This window comes from Diadema antillarum, unplaced genomic scaffold (genome assembly GCF_040938485.1).
Source record: "Diadema antillarum isolate AM-2024a unplaced genomic scaffold, OU_Dant_1.0 scf00000213, whole genome shotgun sequence".
Lineage (NCBI taxonomy): Eukaryota > Metazoa > Echinodermata > Echinoidea > Diadematoida > Diadematidae > Diadema > Diadema antillarum.
In genome coordinates, this window is record NW_027271102.1 from 391,781 (window position 1) to 409,415 (window position 17,635).

The 17,635-nt window shown below is 38.3% G+C and overlaps 2 protein-coding genes across 2 annotated transcripts in view; one reads left to right on the forward strand and one right to left on the reverse strand.

Moving 5' to 3' along the window:
- The window catches only part of LOC139724420 (WD repeat-containing protein 35-like), a 54,240-nt gene extending 51,480 nt beyond the window's left edge, over nt 1–2,760 (reverse strand). Inside the window, exon 1 of the mRNA XM_071635565.1 lies at nt 2,644–2,760. Within this exon, the coding sequence (XP_071491666.1) occupies nt 2,644–2,667 (24 nt within the window). The 5' untranslated portion in view covers nt 2,668–2,760. The remainder of the gene's footprint in view (nt 1–2,643) is intronic.
- A 79-nt stretch (nt 2,761–2,839) lies between these two features.
- Nucleotides 2,840–11,631, forward strand: LOC139724431 (large ribosomal subunit protein eL30-like). Its single transcript, XM_071635575.1, has 5 exons — nt 2,840–2,878; nt 2,997–3,044; nt 9,158–9,303; nt 10,325–10,455; nt 11,478–11,631. Exons 2-5 carry the CDS (start codon nt 3,024–3,026, stop codon nt 11,522–11,524), a joined length of 345 nt encoding a protein of 114 aa, XP_071491676.1. The 5' UTR covers nt 2,840–2,878; nt 2,997–3,023; the 3' UTR covers nt 11,525–11,631.
- Nucleotides 11,632–17,635: the final 6,004 nt, after the last annotated feature.

Genomic DNA, 17,635 nt, shown 5'->3' on the forward strand with positions numbered 1-17,635 from the left:
TTGATTCTACCATCAATGCTGATCATGTCAAAGTTTGTTAACCCATTGAGGATGGGCTGACTTTGCTACAACACGCATTTCCCATAGACACTTGCCCGAGTATACTCGGGACTCATCCTCAACAGGCTAATATTGGTGAATTTCAACAATACATGCTTAATCAGTAGCCTTAAATATAGAACATCAAATCAAACTCAGTAGGCCTGCCTATGTGGTTAATGTCTAGAAATAGTAGAACTACATGTAGTAGACATCAAGATTCTACTACATGTAGTGGTTCTATAAAGTGGCAGAGTCTAGTTGCTCGGACAGCAAGTTCCTGGACAAATCATTCCTCTGCAGACCGAAATGCTATTAATGACTTGTGTGGAAAAAAGAAATCATTAAGAAATTATGACACATTAGTGTCAATGCTTGGGCCTCATTAATTATTTATTATTATTTTTTTATTATTTACATGTTGTATTTACTTCTTCTTTTTTACAACAGATGTGACTGTGTACTGACCTGCTGGGGGAAGGGTTGAATGGCATGACTACTGACTATAGTGTAAGTTGTATAGACCATCTACTGACTTGTTTATCAAGTAATTTCATGCAAATGATATTTTCACATTTCGGCAGCCCTGGGCATGTACAATGTAGAGGTTTACAGGACACAGTTCACACACTCCACACCACAACACTACAGAATACAGTTTGGTACAAACTAAAACAACATTTAACCATCAATGTTATCATTTATCGTTCAATCAACACATGATGATGCCTTAGCCTTGACCAAAAGATCAGTCTGTACACGCTGTATGAATGTAACTTGTTGTCGGGGATATGTTCTGCGGAGACAAGAAATCCCTACATCTGCATCTGGCTTCACGGAATCCCCACTATCATGCCTATAACATACTATATCTACGGCGGAGGAGAGCCATAAAAGTTTTTTTTTTTTTACTCTGGACAGATTGATTTTCTGTCTAGAACTCTAACATTAGATCTGTTAGTCCAGTTCTAATTATATTATGACGCTGTGACACCACAATATTCATGGTATTAATTGTACAAAAACAGCTGAAGGTTGCTATTAGAAGATCCCTCAGGATTAACAAAGTTACACATAAATTTATATGAGTGACTATGCCTATGGACACGTTATATGCTAGGCCCTAAATTAACACTAACTTTAGGCTTTTAATAGTTACAATTTACAAATGCAACTAGGCTACACATCAGTCATAGGTCTGTAATCACCAATCACAGTCTAACACTTAGAACTTCTAGATATCAGATTTCGACTTCTACAGTTCTAGTTCTTCTCGTACATTGTTATCATTTTTTCGGAGGAGTCGGCATAGACTTGTTGGCATGACTGACGTTGCACGGTTATATGTTATGGCTGATCAGATACTGTATCAGTGATCTGACCATGGACCAACATGGACTATTCACAGCAGTCTTTCTGTGATGTAGATCTATAAATGATCGTCACCGACACCTGATTATGTGCATCTTAATGAGTACATTCAGGTGTCTTGACAATAACGATTGTGTAATCATGTATCGTCACTAACAAAGAATCGTTTCCCTCATTTCATTCTTGTTTCGCTGATGTGCCTTTTTTCAGATGGAAATGATCTTAATATTAATATAGATGAGGAGCAGCAAACCCGAAATCATTACAAATTTTGTGTCAAAAGATGGGTAATTGCCGATTCACACATTTTTGCACACGCATAAGACCTTCCCTAAATGGCAAGATATATCTGTTCTCTACCATTACCGTCCCTTTTCGCTCTGGAATAAGCTGGAGAAAAGCGAAATATTGAGATCACAAATGACAATCATTCTGCCAAAATGTTTTCTTTTAAAAACTGCCTGCTTCTCCCAAGCGAAATTGTTTGAGGTATGATTTCCTAACATAATTTACATCACAACTGCACATTCACTTTAATTGTTACTTGATTTTTGTGAGTTATTTTCTTCTGCGCATGAAAGCCATGATTGACAGTTTTATTTCTCGAATCTCCATCTAATGTTTAGTTCTTCTCCCAATGGCGGTGACGACCATCATGGGATCAAATCAGTGAAGCATGCTAAATTAAGTAAAAATGTATTTTGACTTTGTGGCGCTTTTGAGATGTACGGGTGCATGAATCAATTAACGATACGGAAAGAGTACCCTATGTCCCCCCCCCCCCCCTCCCCCAACGTTATGTTAGTTTGCAACAACAAAAAAAAAATGGATAGATTGTTATTTTTTTTTTTACTAATAATGGACTAACCTGTTAAAAGGTTATACCAATGCCATTTGTTTATGGGAAGACTTCCCATAACCTTTATTTAGTTTATTATTAGTAAGGTGGAATAGTGGTTTGTTTATCTTGTGCAAGTTGGGGGGGGGGGACATAAGGAACTATTTCCAACGATACGATGCGAATGTCCATTGCATTGGCCATGTGTAAAGGTCCATGCTGAATGAGCTGAGCGAAGGAGCGGGGCGGAGCACTGGTCATTCTCCACCCGTACGCGTCGGCGTCAGGGAGCCATGACGACAGAGGGAAGCACGTACAGCCAGCTGCAAGTAAAAACATGATAAAATGTGAAGCATTCGATAATGTCTTAGAATGATACAATGCCCATAACGTACCTTCTTGCTTAGATACACAAACATGTCGGTTGATTCTGTGCAGAAATCACAAAAGATGACAAAATTTGATGATTTCTACAGCGGTAACATTTTGTACAGCGGCCGCAGAAAAGCTCGTCTTCAAAAAATGTGTGTAAATGGGGTCAACAAACTTTGACACAATCGGAAGTGTGGTGGGGGATGCATGCTGGGATATCGGTCTCTTTCACGTTGCGGCTGTACAATTTCTCACGAAGTACGTGATGGGTCCCAACTAAATTCTCAATATGACTATTTTCCTGTGTATATTGTGAAAGAATAAGTGATTTTACGAATGTGAAATGACCTTAACTTTCTTATTTCTTCCATCTTAGGTCGAGGAAGCTGCACAACTCGTCAAAATGGTGGCCTCAAAGAAGCAGGTAAAGAAATTCAGATCACACACACACACACTGTACCGCACTATTCCCGTACACCCGTAGTATAATTGCACCACATGTCGTGTGTTCTGTGCTGTGTGTCATGCATCGCATCGCATGCATGTGAGTGGTTCTTAAGGTATCTCGATCTCGGAGCGGAGCGGAGCTCAGATCAAGGAGTTCATATAGAGCTAGTCATTTAACTCATAATCGCGATCGTGATAAGATTCATACTCCATGAATACTTCATAGTAATCGTACTATAGTCAACATGGTAATGTACCCACGGCCGCTGGGTCTGCTCGCTGATACAGACAACTGTAAACGATGCATCGCATCGTCATATGGCCGGGCCGGGTGCTACAGTACTAACACTACAGTATAATTGTCTGTAGACGGTGTAACTTCTGTAAGTTTAGCTCTAACGGTGCACGGTGTTAACTGTTAGTGTTAGACCCTGGCCTCGTACCTAACGTTAGTCTTAGACGTCTAATTTGTAATTATCCTGAACTGTGCTGTGTGAGTTTGCCAATCAGAAATGTGTCAAATTTTCCTCAGCGAGCGGGAGCGCGGCTTTTGTAATGTAAATTTAACTGTGAGTGTTAGTGTTAGAATCTACCGTAGTTATGGGTTAAGTCGGCGGTGCTAGTGCGCTTTCGCACCTGTTTGTCAAACGACCTCCAAACAAACCCAAACTCACCCTGGTTATTCAGTAACCTAAAGTACTTCCATCTGAGTCTCCAAAGTCCAATATAAGTTAAGTTTTTACACTTTTAGCGTTTACAAGTGTCGGAAAATCGTTGGAAAATCTTGATCGCTATCGCTGGAATTGCTGCTCTGTGCACAAGCACAATTACGAATTGGTCTGAAGGTAGCGACACAGTGGCCTTTTCTATGGACAATGGTGTCCTTGAAAAGCTAAAATTTGTTTTTTCCTTGTAATCGGCCAAATTTTCCATTAGCGGTTGCAGATTCATGGCAGCGGTTGAAAATGTGCGCAAGTGTATGTTGCCACTTATATCATTCTCTTTCTTTTCTTCTTTTATTTTCAGGTAGAATCTATTCCCCCTTCCTACCTAGCAATCATTTCTTTGTGATTTCTCTCTTTTCTATCTTTCTCAATTTCCTTACAGATCTACTTTTTGCCTGTTTTTTTTTTTCCTTCATCTGTTCATTGGGGGTTTTCCCTCCAATTGAAAGGGTCTTTCTTTTCTATTCTCCCCAATCTTTTTCTTACATGTCGTTCTAATGATTCTTTTTTCCCCTTTATTTCCTCTACAACATGTACAATTCTTTCTTGCCTTCATATTCATCTTTGCTTTCATCCAGGTTTGATTCATCTTTTTCTTTGTTTTCAGTATATAGTAATTGCTTTCATCTTTTCTTTTCAAACTTATCCATCTCTCCCTTGCTTTCCTTTATGATGCATATTTCTCTTTTTTCTTCCCTTCCATCATCTTCTATTGAACGCTCCATTTTGTAAACCTTTTGTTTCATTTTTTTTTTTGGGGGGGGGGGGTTAACTTTTTGAATAGTAATCTAAATAATAGTATATATTTTTTTTTATTTCCTTTCCCCCTTTTCTTAGCGTTTCTCTTATATTCTTCACCCTTGTCTTATCACCACTTTTTCACAATCTTCTTTCATTCACACCAATTAACATACACACGCACACACACACACACACTTGTCTTTGTAAATCTTTTCTTTTTCTTTCTTTTTCATAGAAACAATAATATACAAATGATTTCATTTCAAAATAACACTAATAATTATAGGAGGGTCTACTAATTTATATCAACATAAATCCTACATTCTCAATATCAAATGCAAAATTGTTTATTTACCTTGATTCGACATCACGGTAAATTAACGTAAATCAAGAATTTTGTACACTTGTATATAACACAAAACACACACAATATGACCAACCTCAATCCTATAAAATCGCTACTTATTCTGCGACTCGGTAGAATCCAAGAGAATGGTGGAAAAGGTATTTTCTTTTGAAAGACACCATAGAAGAACTTGCCGTGGTCACTGTGAGATAGCTACATTCAGATTAATCGCGGTGCTCCCCTCGCAGCTGTGTTTTGTACATCGTGTTGCGCTGTGTGCTCCTGTATTTTAAAGGCTGCGTTCACATAGAAGTATTCCGTATTCGCTATTCGCTATTCCGTATTCGTATATTCGGGCACCGTCAACTCGCCATCCCATGCAGTGAGGATTTCTGCCTCCTACATCTCAGCAAATCTTATTAACAATTTCTAAACTGCATCAGAATGTCAGTCTACATGCTTATTTTTGCTAGAGGGCAAATCCAGACCAAAATTGTCATTATTTCATAAACGAGAGACGGTATACGCTGCAAGAAAATCGAACAAGCTCGATTCCCACTTTGCTATACTATTCGCAGCTATTCAATACTTTCGAATAGTGCCCTCTTATGTGAACCGGTGTGAGGAAATCCTGTCGTTCGATTCAAGCTATTCGCGTGCCCTCGAAAACGAGCCCCGAATACCCGAATAGTATACTTCTATGTGAACGCAGCCTAACGCAGTTATCGCTAGCTGAGCGAGTAGCATGCGATCGAGATTATTCCGAGAGGTAAATAAGTGACAAAATGGTGAAAATTCCATTTCTACTGGACTCTCGCTCAGATGAAAGTATTTAGGTTACTGAATAACTAGGGTGAGTTTGTGCATGTTTGGAGGTCATTTGATTTTGACAAACAGTTGCGAAAGTACACTAGCGCCAAGTCGGCCACCAGCGCGCACATTACAAGTAGTTGTACTGCGCACGCTGGAGGCCGACTTTACCCGCTAGGCCGAGTTTACCCATAACTACGCCTCTACGGTATGTTTCCCTGTCTATACGTATATCTATGAACAAATGACCAAGAACCCACCAAGTGGAAATTTCCATTGTTTATTTCACATTCATCCCCAAATGATCCTACGCCATACTGCCATAGTTAACCATGTTAACAGTTAATGTTTAAAGGACAAGCCCACCTTCATATACATTAGGATTGAGAGAATGCAGCAATATTAGTAGAACACATCAGTGAAAGTTGAGGAAAATCTAACAATCCGTTCAAAAGTTATGAATATTTTGAGTATCTGCGCAGTCACTGCTGGACGAGAAGACTACTACAGTGTATGATGCCACATGCGTACAACTATATAAGGAAAATAAAAAGAGAATTTCACAAAAGTTAACTTTTTGAATAAAGTGCACATTTCTTCGACTTGCTGCAGACGTATGTTAAGGGTAATATTATTCCCCCTGCCTTCTGAAAGAGAGAAGTTGAGTGTTCTTTTGTTATGTGAGAAAAATGGAAATATGTTGAATTTTCTTTATTCTTTCTTTATATCGTTGTATTCATGTGACATCACAAGCTTACTTAGTCTTTTCATCCAGACGTGACTGAGCAGAAACTTCAAAAATTCATTACTTTTGAACGGATTGTGACACAGATAGGGTTAAAGAAAAAAGGAAGAGAAAAAATTTTATATGAATTGTGCAATTCATTCTTATCCCATACATGTAGTGTCTATAGACCTCTACTGCATATCGCTGTTCGCTAGTGCTCCCATCGGGGCCAGTGCTCCCATCAGGTCGTCGCCTGGCACTGCACTGGGAGTCTCTCTCACTGTTGAGCTACCACTAGATCTATCAGGGATCATTTGTTCCTCATTCACAAATCCCTCCCTTTTTTAGTTTAAAATGTAACCAGTTAGAACAAACCTAGAACAGATCTATGCTGTATAAAGCTTTATAACTTTCAAATTTTTATATAGTAGTTTATACCTTCTGTTCAAAACCTTGCCTCTCCCCTTGAATGAAATTAATGGTCCCAGGTCTGTCACCTGAGTGCAGGCAACATGTGTGTGTGTGTGTGTGTGTGTGTGTGTGTGTGTGTGTGTAGTGTTTGACTTGTACTGGTCTGTACAGAAAACTCTTCTCACCACAAAACTGACAAATTTCTCACACTCACAGGAGGGGAGGCTACATGTTGACATTTCACGCAGCATACCAGAACAGTACTATATAAGCTCTTATTAGCTCACCTGAGCCAAAGGCTCAAGTGAGCTATTGCGATCGCCCTTCGTCCGGCGTCTGTCGTGCGTCGTCCAGCGTCCGTCGTGCGTCGTGCGTAAACTTTTTACATTTTCATCTTCTTCTTGAAAACCCCAGGACCGATTTTCATCAAACTTGGCAGGTAGCATCCCTAGGGGGTTAGGAACTCAATTTGTTAAAATGGGCACCATGCCCCACCCAGGGGGCCCCCAGGGGGGCCCCCATGGGGGGCCCAAACCCCCCAAAAGTAAGGAATCTGTAAAAATCTTCTTCTCTAGAACCAGAAGTGATAGAGCTAAGTTAATACTATGAGTTAGTACATTGATGACTGTAGTTTCAAGTTTGTTCATGGTAGAATCAGGGATGCCCCCCTTGGGACCCAGGGGAGGGGGGGGTGGGGAGGGGTTCTAATGGGGCCTAAGTTGTACATTTTCATCTTCTTCTTGAGAACCCCATGACCCATTTTCACCAAACTTGGCAGGTAGCATCCCTAGGGGGTTAGGAACTCAATTTGTTAAAATGGGCACCCTGCCCCACCCAGGGGGCCCCCAGGGGGCCCAAACCCCCAAAATGAAGGAATCTTTGAAAATCTTCTCTAGAATCAGAAGTTATAGAGCTAAGATAGTACTGTGAGTGAGTACATTAATGACTGTAGTTTGAAGTTTGTTCATAGGAGATCCAGGGATGCCCCTATTGGGTTCTAATGGGGCCTAAGTTGTACATTTTCATCTTCTTCCTGAAAACCTCATGATGTATTTTCGTCAAACTTGGCAGGTAGCATCCCTAGGGGGTCAGGATCTCAATTTGTAAAAATGGGCACCATGCCCCACCCAGGGGGCCCCAGGGGGCCCCATTCCCCTTCACTTGAGAATGCCTGGTCAAAATTTGGTAGAGCTGTGAATAATTTAGATTAGTGACTGTGTGAAAGGTGAACTTGCGATACTCAGGTGAGCGCTAGACCCGCGGGTCTCTTGTTTTCATGAGGGTTTAATTTTCATGAATTTCGCTAATCACGGCAGGACGGGGAATTTAACAACATGTGAAAATATTGCTACTAACAGTGCTAGGGAAATTTACAATAGCCTCATGTCAATTTGTCAAAAACATCTCGCGAAAATGTCTCTAAGACCTAACCATTCGTCAAAATGTCTGTACGTGAAAATGATAGCTTAAACAGTAGTTGGGAGACATGCACAGAAATTGATATAGACCTCTAGCACTACATCTAGGAAAAGGAACTTGTGCATAGACAGAAGTGGCACCCCAAAACTGATGGTACCCTGATGAGGAGTGATGTTAGGCAGTACACATATTCAAGCGAGAAAGAAGCAAATCAGTAATTAAGAATTTTCTGAGTGCAAAGTCACTGGTAGGCAATTACTTTTGTGTGTGTGTGTGTGTAAGTGCTGTCTGCCATGGTGTAGTCCCTTGGAAAAACTGTGCTGTGAGTTAACTAAATTCTAGTAGTCATTTTAGGAGTGGTGTGAAAATTGTTGCACACTTCATGTGATCAGAAACTAGTGCAAGAATAAAAACTAGCGAATATTTTTGCTTGTTATATGTACCACTATATGTAAAGTTGTGATGCTGTAGAATTAAAAAAACAAACGAACAAACATTAAATTCATTGTACTCTGCAGAGTCCCATAAAAAAATACTCGCATGAAAACACCTTTTGTGCGCAGTATAGTAATCCTCAGGCATTAGCTGTGTTTATCATTTTGTTTTGTGTCATCTCATAGTGTGTTATGATTGTGTAATTTTTATGGAAATGAATGGCCCATTGTAAAATAAAAAATTAAAAAAACACTGGCATGTCTAAGAAAGTAAGAAGCAACTCAAGTCTTTGATTTCACGCTGATCTCCGAATAAAGCATACCCCTCCGGGTCAGTGCATAGTTAGTAGATCAGATGAGTAAATGACTTACAATTTTTAAGTGTATCAAAAATAAGTCCTGATTCTCAGTGAGCATACCAGTGTTGATTTTCTGTTTTACTCTCAAAAATATCATTTTGTCATATTTTCCTTGCAGAAAAAGCAGATGGAAAGCATCAACACCCGCCTCCAGCTGGTGATGAAGAGCGGCAAGTACCACCTTGGCTACAAGCAGACCCTCAAGGCTCTCAGGAATGGCAAGGCTAAGCTGGTCATCCTGGCCAACAACACACGTCCCCTCAGGTACGATGGGTCCTATACAGCAATTACATTGCATTATCATTTTAATAAATGCAGTTTTAACGAAATTTTCATCACAACTTCATCACAACAGAGTAAAAATTTAGGTCCAAAAATTATCATCTATATATCTTTATAAAGTTCACTGTTTGGCTGTGTCTTGGGGCAAGTTTGTCCATGTCCATGTTGGCATAACGCCTGAGGCAATGAGAATTCTCTGTGGCAAGAAAATTTGCCTCACCGCATCTGAGAAGTTCAACAATTTTCCTTTTATTTTTTTCACATGTAATGTAGCTTTATGGTTGACAGTTTCTTCTTCATCATATTACAGTTAGTGTGGAAAATGGTACACTGTAAGTTAAGATTGTGTAATTCCTGATTGAAACAGCAAAGTTTTGTGTCTTCTCAAGATTAAAAAAGAAAGAAAAAAAGAATTAGAAAAATAGTTTCAGGCGGATGCTTCGACCCCACAGCTGTACGCCACCACCATTAGTGTTTTGACTTCAACATCCAAGACAAATAATGCCTGAAATATTTGATATAAAGTGCTATACATACAAATATTGTTTCATAACATGATATCAAACTTTCATAGTTATACAGATGTAGAGCTGTTTCTGAAGTATACACCAATGTTGCAACAACTTGTTGCAATCTCATGCATTATTTTGCAGCAACATTTCCTTTATAAGAAGACAGCGAGTGACGAGGACAATACATTGTTACTTCTGTTTGTTTTTTATGAGGATACATAAGCCTTGGTTTATAAGGATACATTAGCCTTGGCATAGGGCTAATGTTTCAGTGCATGTATTCTATTTAAGGGACTTGTCAAGGATTACTTGTGGTTTGCAGACACAAAGTGTTCACGCTATGTCTTGTATTAATAGTCCAAGTAAAGTGGACTTGTCACTGGCCAGAGCCTTGGCAGTCAGTAATTCTTTTCACTGTGTATTCCAAAATATGAAGCAAGACTGCACTTGGTGAAGTTGTCACACACTTCTTTTCCCCGTGTGCTATGCAGGAAAAGTGAGGTGGAGTACTACGCCATGTTGGCCAAGACTGGAGTCCATCACTACAGTGGGAACAACATTGAGCTGGGCACAGCATGCGGAAAGTACTTCAGGGTGTGCACACTATGCATCACTGACCCAGGTATGTGTAATTGTGTTACAGTAGGAGACATGATGGCCCATGAAAGGAGACAATACTATGGGGGACATTTCTAGCACTCATCAGCAGGCACAAAAAAGTGAAGTGAATAGGGAAAAAAAATTGTTCCTCCACTTTTTTTCCTGAATAAAGAATGTGTGGACTAGCAACTTACAATCTGGAGGAAAGAAATAATGCCAAGCATATGAATTCAGATGATAAAGAAAATTTGAATAGTGCTCTTTGTGTATTTTCTTTTTTACGTGTCATTTTCAAGCTGATGATATGTTGTTACATTAGGGACATTCCGATATTCCTTTTGTAGAAGACTTACTATGCTACTTAGAATTTCAGTGATAAAAGCAGTAATACAAAATGCAGAAGCAGTATCAGAAGAAAAAAAAAATCAGTATCATTATGTAAATAATAAGGGGATGTGGCCATTTGAGTGGTGGTAGATTATCCAGTAGGGTGGCACCTCAAAGAAGTCAGCTGCCATGTTACTGATAAAGATGGCTACCTAGCAACCACGTTATGGGAAGGCATCAGGGAATGTGTTGTGCCTCTTTGCTTTAATTACATATTTCCATCACATAACATCCCACCACAAACTAGACTTGAATTTGCCAGCAAATGATACAGTTTTGCAATGTTTGTTTGTTTTTGTTGTTGTTTTTTGGGGGGTGTTTCGTTTAGTGATGTTTTTTGTGTTGTGAAAGTGAAATCTTGATACAAGTTTGCATAGAATTGCATAGAATTGCAGTGTGTGTAATAAGATTCAGCTACCAACATGTAAGTCTAACTGCTATCAAGTTAGATTGTGGATTGTCCCCTGGAATATGTCCACATTTTCCCACATTGCTAGATGTCATACATTTTTCTATTTTTACTGGAAAAGCTGTGAATGTCTTTAAAATGCAACATGAATATAAAAGCAAAGAAAGTAGAGAAACAATGCAGTTTTCTTGTTCAATGCTGCACTGTTTTACTCTGCTGTTTCTTATGTTTGTTTGTTTTTTCTGCAGGAGACAGTGATATCATCAGGAGCATGCCTGCCGAGCAGTCCTCATAGGGCACATCAGGAGCTGTTGGTCTGTTAGGGGGAAAAGCTGTTTCTTTTCAATTCTGTTGCATTCTTGTGGTCAAATAAAGCAAAAAATTCTCACATGTAGATAACAAGCCAGGCTGTACCAAGTGTTATTTTTACTTGTCTTTCCAGGGTTTGTTTGGTTTTTGTCTTCTTTTTCCCTCTCCTTTTAAAGGAGAGGGATGGGGATAGCCTTCCGAAAGGAATAGATAGAGTTGTATGCATGTCTGTTTTCGAGACGCTGTGTGGAAGGAGTTTGTATATCGCTGATTGGGAGGATTGAGTGACGGGACTGTGAGGTAGATGAATGCTATGATCAGTTAAAATCAGAACATTACCAGTTATGAAAAGCAAGGACAGAACAAAGCAAAATGAATTCACTTTTTTATATTTCAGAATATAGACTGTGGATGAGTTTCCGTAATGGGTTTGGCCATACAGTGGAAACTCAATATAACGAGATGGTCGGGACCGAGTCATTTTCCTCGTTATAGCCGATATCTCGTTATATCAGTAGGCATAAAAGAAGGCATAACATAAAGACATTGATTTGCACATGTGGGACTACCCATCATATTTCAATCAATACTGATAACTTGATATTGTGTGTGAGGGAATTACTCACCTTTATGGGTAAGAAGATGTTTTTCACCAAGGAAATCCAATATCAAGTCAAGAATGTGTTTCTTATTAATTGTAGATGTTTGAATTTGTAAATTTATATAGCTTGCGATTGTATCAAGATTGTATGTAGATTGGTATGTGGTTATCGTATGGGTGTGTGTTGTATGGAAGCTTGAATATGGTCTGCACAATGATGTGTGTGTATGAGACACATTCTGTATATACATTATGACTGCGTGTGTGTGAAGATGGGGAATTCCCTATGTAGAAAGCCAATCACAGCATCAGATTGCCTCATTCCTGCTAAACGTCATGATGATGTCATGTATACATTATGGCCGTCCCACCACATTTTCTGCATGTATCAGTGTGCGCGCACACACACACTTATACGTACAACATGCAGTGCTAGCTGGAGTGCACTGAAGAAAATGATTATGTGTGTACAAGACAGTTTTTGGCGTATCAAGCTTTACAATCTCGGAAGATGATAGCACAGGCGAAGTAAAGCTTTACCAAAGACATTTTGCTTTACCTCGCTATAGCAGGTTTGATTGGCTATGTTTTTCTTTGTTTGGAAGTCACAAAATTTATCTCGTTATAGCAGTTATTTCGTTATAGCCGATCTCGCTATAAGAGTAGCATTTTACATAGACTTGTGTGGAAGGAAATTTGGGACCGGGAAAATTTCCTCGTTATAACCGATATCTCGTTATAGCAGTGTTCGTTATACTGAGTTTCCCCTGTACATGCATATCATAGCAGGAAAAAAAAGGTCTTTACACACTGTTTTGGATTAACCTACCCACGATCGTCTCACCCCTCTCACACAGGTTGAATTCACAATTCTACATACACTTTCATACATATACATGAAGTGTGCTAAGTTGTAGGACACACACAGCTTTCATAATGAGCAGACCAATAAGAATGGGCTGAACAAGATGCTTGATACAGTGTATACACGTACATAGCAGTGGCGAATGCCGTAAGAACAGAAGGTCAACAGAATGTGGTACAAACATACAATGCAGAACAATGAGGGGAGAGAAGACAAGAAGGGATAGTGTGACAATGGGGATACAAATGTACATGTACAGGAGGTAATAAGTTATACCATGAATGCACACGAGTTGCAGTGCATATGAGAGTAGGGATATGATGAGGTTATGCATGTGTCTGTAGATGTGTCTGCCTTAATTTGCTTGTTATTCAGAATTAATTCCAAAACGGACCTCTGTTGGGCTATCGTGATAAAAAAAGATAAGCTTGTTCATGATTGTAAAAAAAAAAGGTAAGTTTGCACTGGTTACTTTAGTATGTAACACTGCAGACAAATCCTTTGACTTCTTTGTACATGACTGCCCTGCACAAAAATCCTCCATAAAGTGGCCAAGCTGAAGGGACAATTTCTGACTTTTGCAATATTTGTCATATCAGGGCAATTACCCCCTGGCTAAATACTGGTTAGTACTGATTGACAAATTGCCCTAAGTCGACGTAAATAAGTGCTGAATTGATCAGTGTTTTTTAGTATAAGCCAGTATGTACGCCATGATTTTTTATCATGGCTACTACTGAAAAACACTGATCAATTCAGTGCTTATTTACGTCGATGTAAGGCAATTTGTCAATCAGTTGCAATGAAAACATCTCGACGGAAGAATTTCATGAATTTGAACTGGTTAGTACACATGTAATAAGGTTGGAGTAAGGATTAGGGTTAGGTTTAGGGTTAAAGTTTGGGTTCGGATTAGGTTCAGGTCAGGGGAAAGGTCTGGGGTAATTGCCCTAGACCCATACATGTACTGTACATTTGCAAGTGGTAGATCAGCCCTCAAAACTGAGCTATGCATAGGCAAAGATCTTCCTAAAAGTTTGGGCCTGTTGCATTTTATCAGGATCACTTTTTTTTTTTATGTCTCAGCCATTTCAAGATCAATTTTCATCAAATAAACTATGAATTCCTCTACTAATTATGTGTTTCTCATCTCGCAAACACACACAAAAAAGTTGGAAACCTGCAGCCCCATCCAAACCAAAACTGTACCATCCCTTTAATGTCTTGATTCCTCTGATTGTCCACAAACATCTTTGCCCTGCTCGGTCATGCTTTCTGTTTCTCTTCATAGGACCGTTTTTGCCATTGCTGTCTCTATCTCTAAGTCCCTATTTTATGTTTACCGGTATATGATTATTGGTTGTAGTTGCCACCAATTTAGTTTGTACAACCTATTTCATACTAACTCATGTTCTCACCACTGTCAAAAAAAAAAATACAAAAAATACAAAACTGTTCACAAAAACACGAACTGAGATACAGTATCAATGACACCTGCAAAGTCAGAGCAATGTATACCATGAAATATTCTTTATTTCCATTTCATTCATATACATATTGAGATCATTCACAAGACTTGTGACACCAAATCATTGCACCAAGGTTTTGCACCTCTTGCAGCTTTGCCCACTCAAGCCTATGACAGCTTGCAGTTGATAACCATGTGATTAGGTCTACCATCCAATCCAAACTGCTAGAGCAAGATATACCAATTACCAAGTAATGTAGAAAATAAAGCAGGTCAGGATGTTGGCATGAAGGTCACAGTGGTAACTACCACTATTGTGCACATATGGGGCCACATATGAGACGAAGTAACAGATCAGAAGGCACATATTTGTCCCATACTCAAAGCACGCACAAGATATAAAAGTTTTAATTTATCTGAAATGGATCATGCAAAGATTTATTGGCAGCTGAGTAGCTGTGTGACATTGTCTTTTAAGGTGGTCTCACAGCACGGGGGCAGTGTAGCAGTGTTATGAAGCACATCCATTGCTGCGTTAATATCACAAGGCATCAACAGATCATAAGATGTCATTTGTATGCCGTACTGTTGAAGTGGGCATCCACATGCCCACGTATAAATTTCCAAGACAAACGATGCAGTATGGTATACTGAGTAACACCAACAGTGCACAATGTGAAGATAATTTGTGATCCAGTAATTGACACAGCATATGCTTCCAAGGCAGAACTGTATCTGGAAAAACTGGTTTACAACTATTCACACCTCCCATAAATATGCATATAGACATACAGAAGACTCATTTGAATGAACTTGAATGACCCTCACTTTCCATCAATACCTGGTACATGTTGTACTCCTAATTTGATAAACATGAAGTCAAAATAGTTTTTAGTGTAGATGTACCTTTTTGGTTTAAATAGGAACCCTCTCTAAGTTCATTCATACTTATTTGTTTGCGGTAGGGTGGTGATACATTTGTACTATCAAGTACATGTATGTACAAGTGTATGTGACAATGTATACTTCAAGTACATGTACTAGTGTGTCCCATGAGGTTGCTCAAGTCCCCAGATGTGGTTTTCCAGTATTGGTTTGAGAAGCCTATGAAAACAAACTGTATCACAACATTATCATAATTTTGATTATACAGTACAATGTATATTCAATTTAAAGATCTTTAAATGGCGTACCACTACATTCCCAAGTCTTTGTTAAAGAGAGTTTTTACATCAAATGGTTGTGTTATGGGGTTAGATAGGCACTAAGAAAAAAAAAAAAAAAAAAAAAAAACATTTGACATATGACATTTAGAGGATAATGCAGCAACTTTCATGCAAGTTAAAACTTTCAGTACATAATGGATATCTGATGTATGAAATAATACTTTACATGTAGGTGATGAAATCTAGGTCTTGCAGTCGAGAAAACCAGTATATATTTCAAAAGCAAAGTTGAAATGTACCAGAGTAATTCTTCTGCAAGTCTTACTACAGAAGTTTTCAGGTAAACAGACATTAATGGAGATTAAGCTACAAGATATGCAAGAAAAAAGAAATACATTGTACTGTTCTACAATTCCTTTTATAGGTCCATACAAAATCTACCACCAAAAAAGAAAACAAACTACAAAGGTAGAAAAAATATTCCCATCCGTACTTACAAGGTGACTACATCTTCACATTAAACTCAAACAAGTAGATCTACTAATCATATTTCTTAAGGACAAGCTTGATAATAAAACTTCAAATATAAATGAAAAGTTCTACAGTATGACAAATTCAGGGGTAATGATAGCCAAACTTCACAAATGATACCATAAAATGATAGTTTAAAACATCAGATGTAAAAGTATCAAACAAAAACAACTTTGAAATGAAGTCAAAATGCAAGTCATATTCCAATTATGTGTAGTCAATTGATTTGTACTTATAACCAATTTCTACCTGAATTCTTTAAACTCGCCTTTCCACATAAATTTCAGAAGCAGGAATAATTAAAAGGCCCTGAAAGACATGTCACTACACCAGTGGAGATAAGCAAAATGTAATGGCAGATCTACAAAAATTGGGAAATAAGCAATAACATGCCTGACTGGGTTGAAAGTTCTCCTCAGTTCCTGTGAGTATATGCAATTTGTAAAGATACACAGATTGATCACACATGTTTTGCCCTTATGATGAGATTTCCACAGTTTGAAGGGATGGGGATAAATCTCAGTATCATTAGATTTGGTGACAGTTAATTTTGTTTTCTACTTATAGGTGGGATATAATTCAAACTAACAGAGAACTGTCCTTACATATTTTTCTCTCTTTTTTTTTTTTTTTTTTTTTGGTTTCCTCTTTAAAGGGATCGTATAGTTTTGGTTGAGACCTAATTTCAGGTTTGTAACATTTTTTGGTGAGATAATGAGAAACCTCTTATAGAATATGAAAGAGCATGTAATTCTATGAGGAATTGAATGTTTATTTGATGAAAATTGGTTTTCAAATGGCTGAGTTATCCAAAAAAGAGCAATTCAATAAAGTGTGGGACCCACACTTTATTACGATCACTTTGTTTTACTTTGTTTTTGGATGTTTCAGACATTCCAAACCCGATTTTCATCAAATAACCTTTGAATTCCTCTTAAAATAGTATGCTCTGTACTATATAATATGTGCTTTCTTGGTATCTCGCAAAAAGTTAAAAGCCCAATTCTCATCTCCACCACTACTGTACTATCCCTTTAAATCTGTCTAAATGGTAGGAGATGCAACATTTCTAGTATACTTCTGATTCGTAATTAAAGGAGAGCTCTCATGATATTTATGTAACTTTATTGAGCACAATCCATTATTTTCTGTATCATGGGATAAGAAGTACATTTGTATATCAAACACTATCAGCAGGCTGCGTCCACTTAAAATCTACCAACACAATAAATGGGTAAGTAAAATTCATTGTAGATAAAATATGACTGGCATCTGGTTTGTCTCAAACAGCTTTCTTGTCTAAATGTTCACCCTTAACTATTATTTGAAATCATCTTTGTCATCAATGAAAAAATGAAATCAAATAGAGCTTAAATTTTACATATTACTTTAATGTTGCCCCATGATGTGTCCTGATTTCAGTTACTTTGTGACAAAGAGTGGAAAGTGGTAATATATCAGATTTC

What these genes read in the sequence shown, in the direction of transcription:
- LOC139724431 (XM_071635575.1), top strand. Translation starts at nt 3,024, where the DNA reads ATGGTGGCCTCAAAGAAGCAG. An exon ending in TGGTGGCCTCAAAGAAGCAG is followed by an intron (nt 3,045 to 9,157) that starts GTAAAGAAATTC and finishes TTTTCCTTGCAG; the next exon opens with AAAAAGCAGATGGAAAGCAT. An exon ending in AACAACACACGTCCCCTCAG is followed by an intron (nt 9,304 to 10,324) that starts GTACGATGGGTC and finishes TGTGCTATGCAG; the next exon opens with GAAAAGTGAGGTGGAGTACT.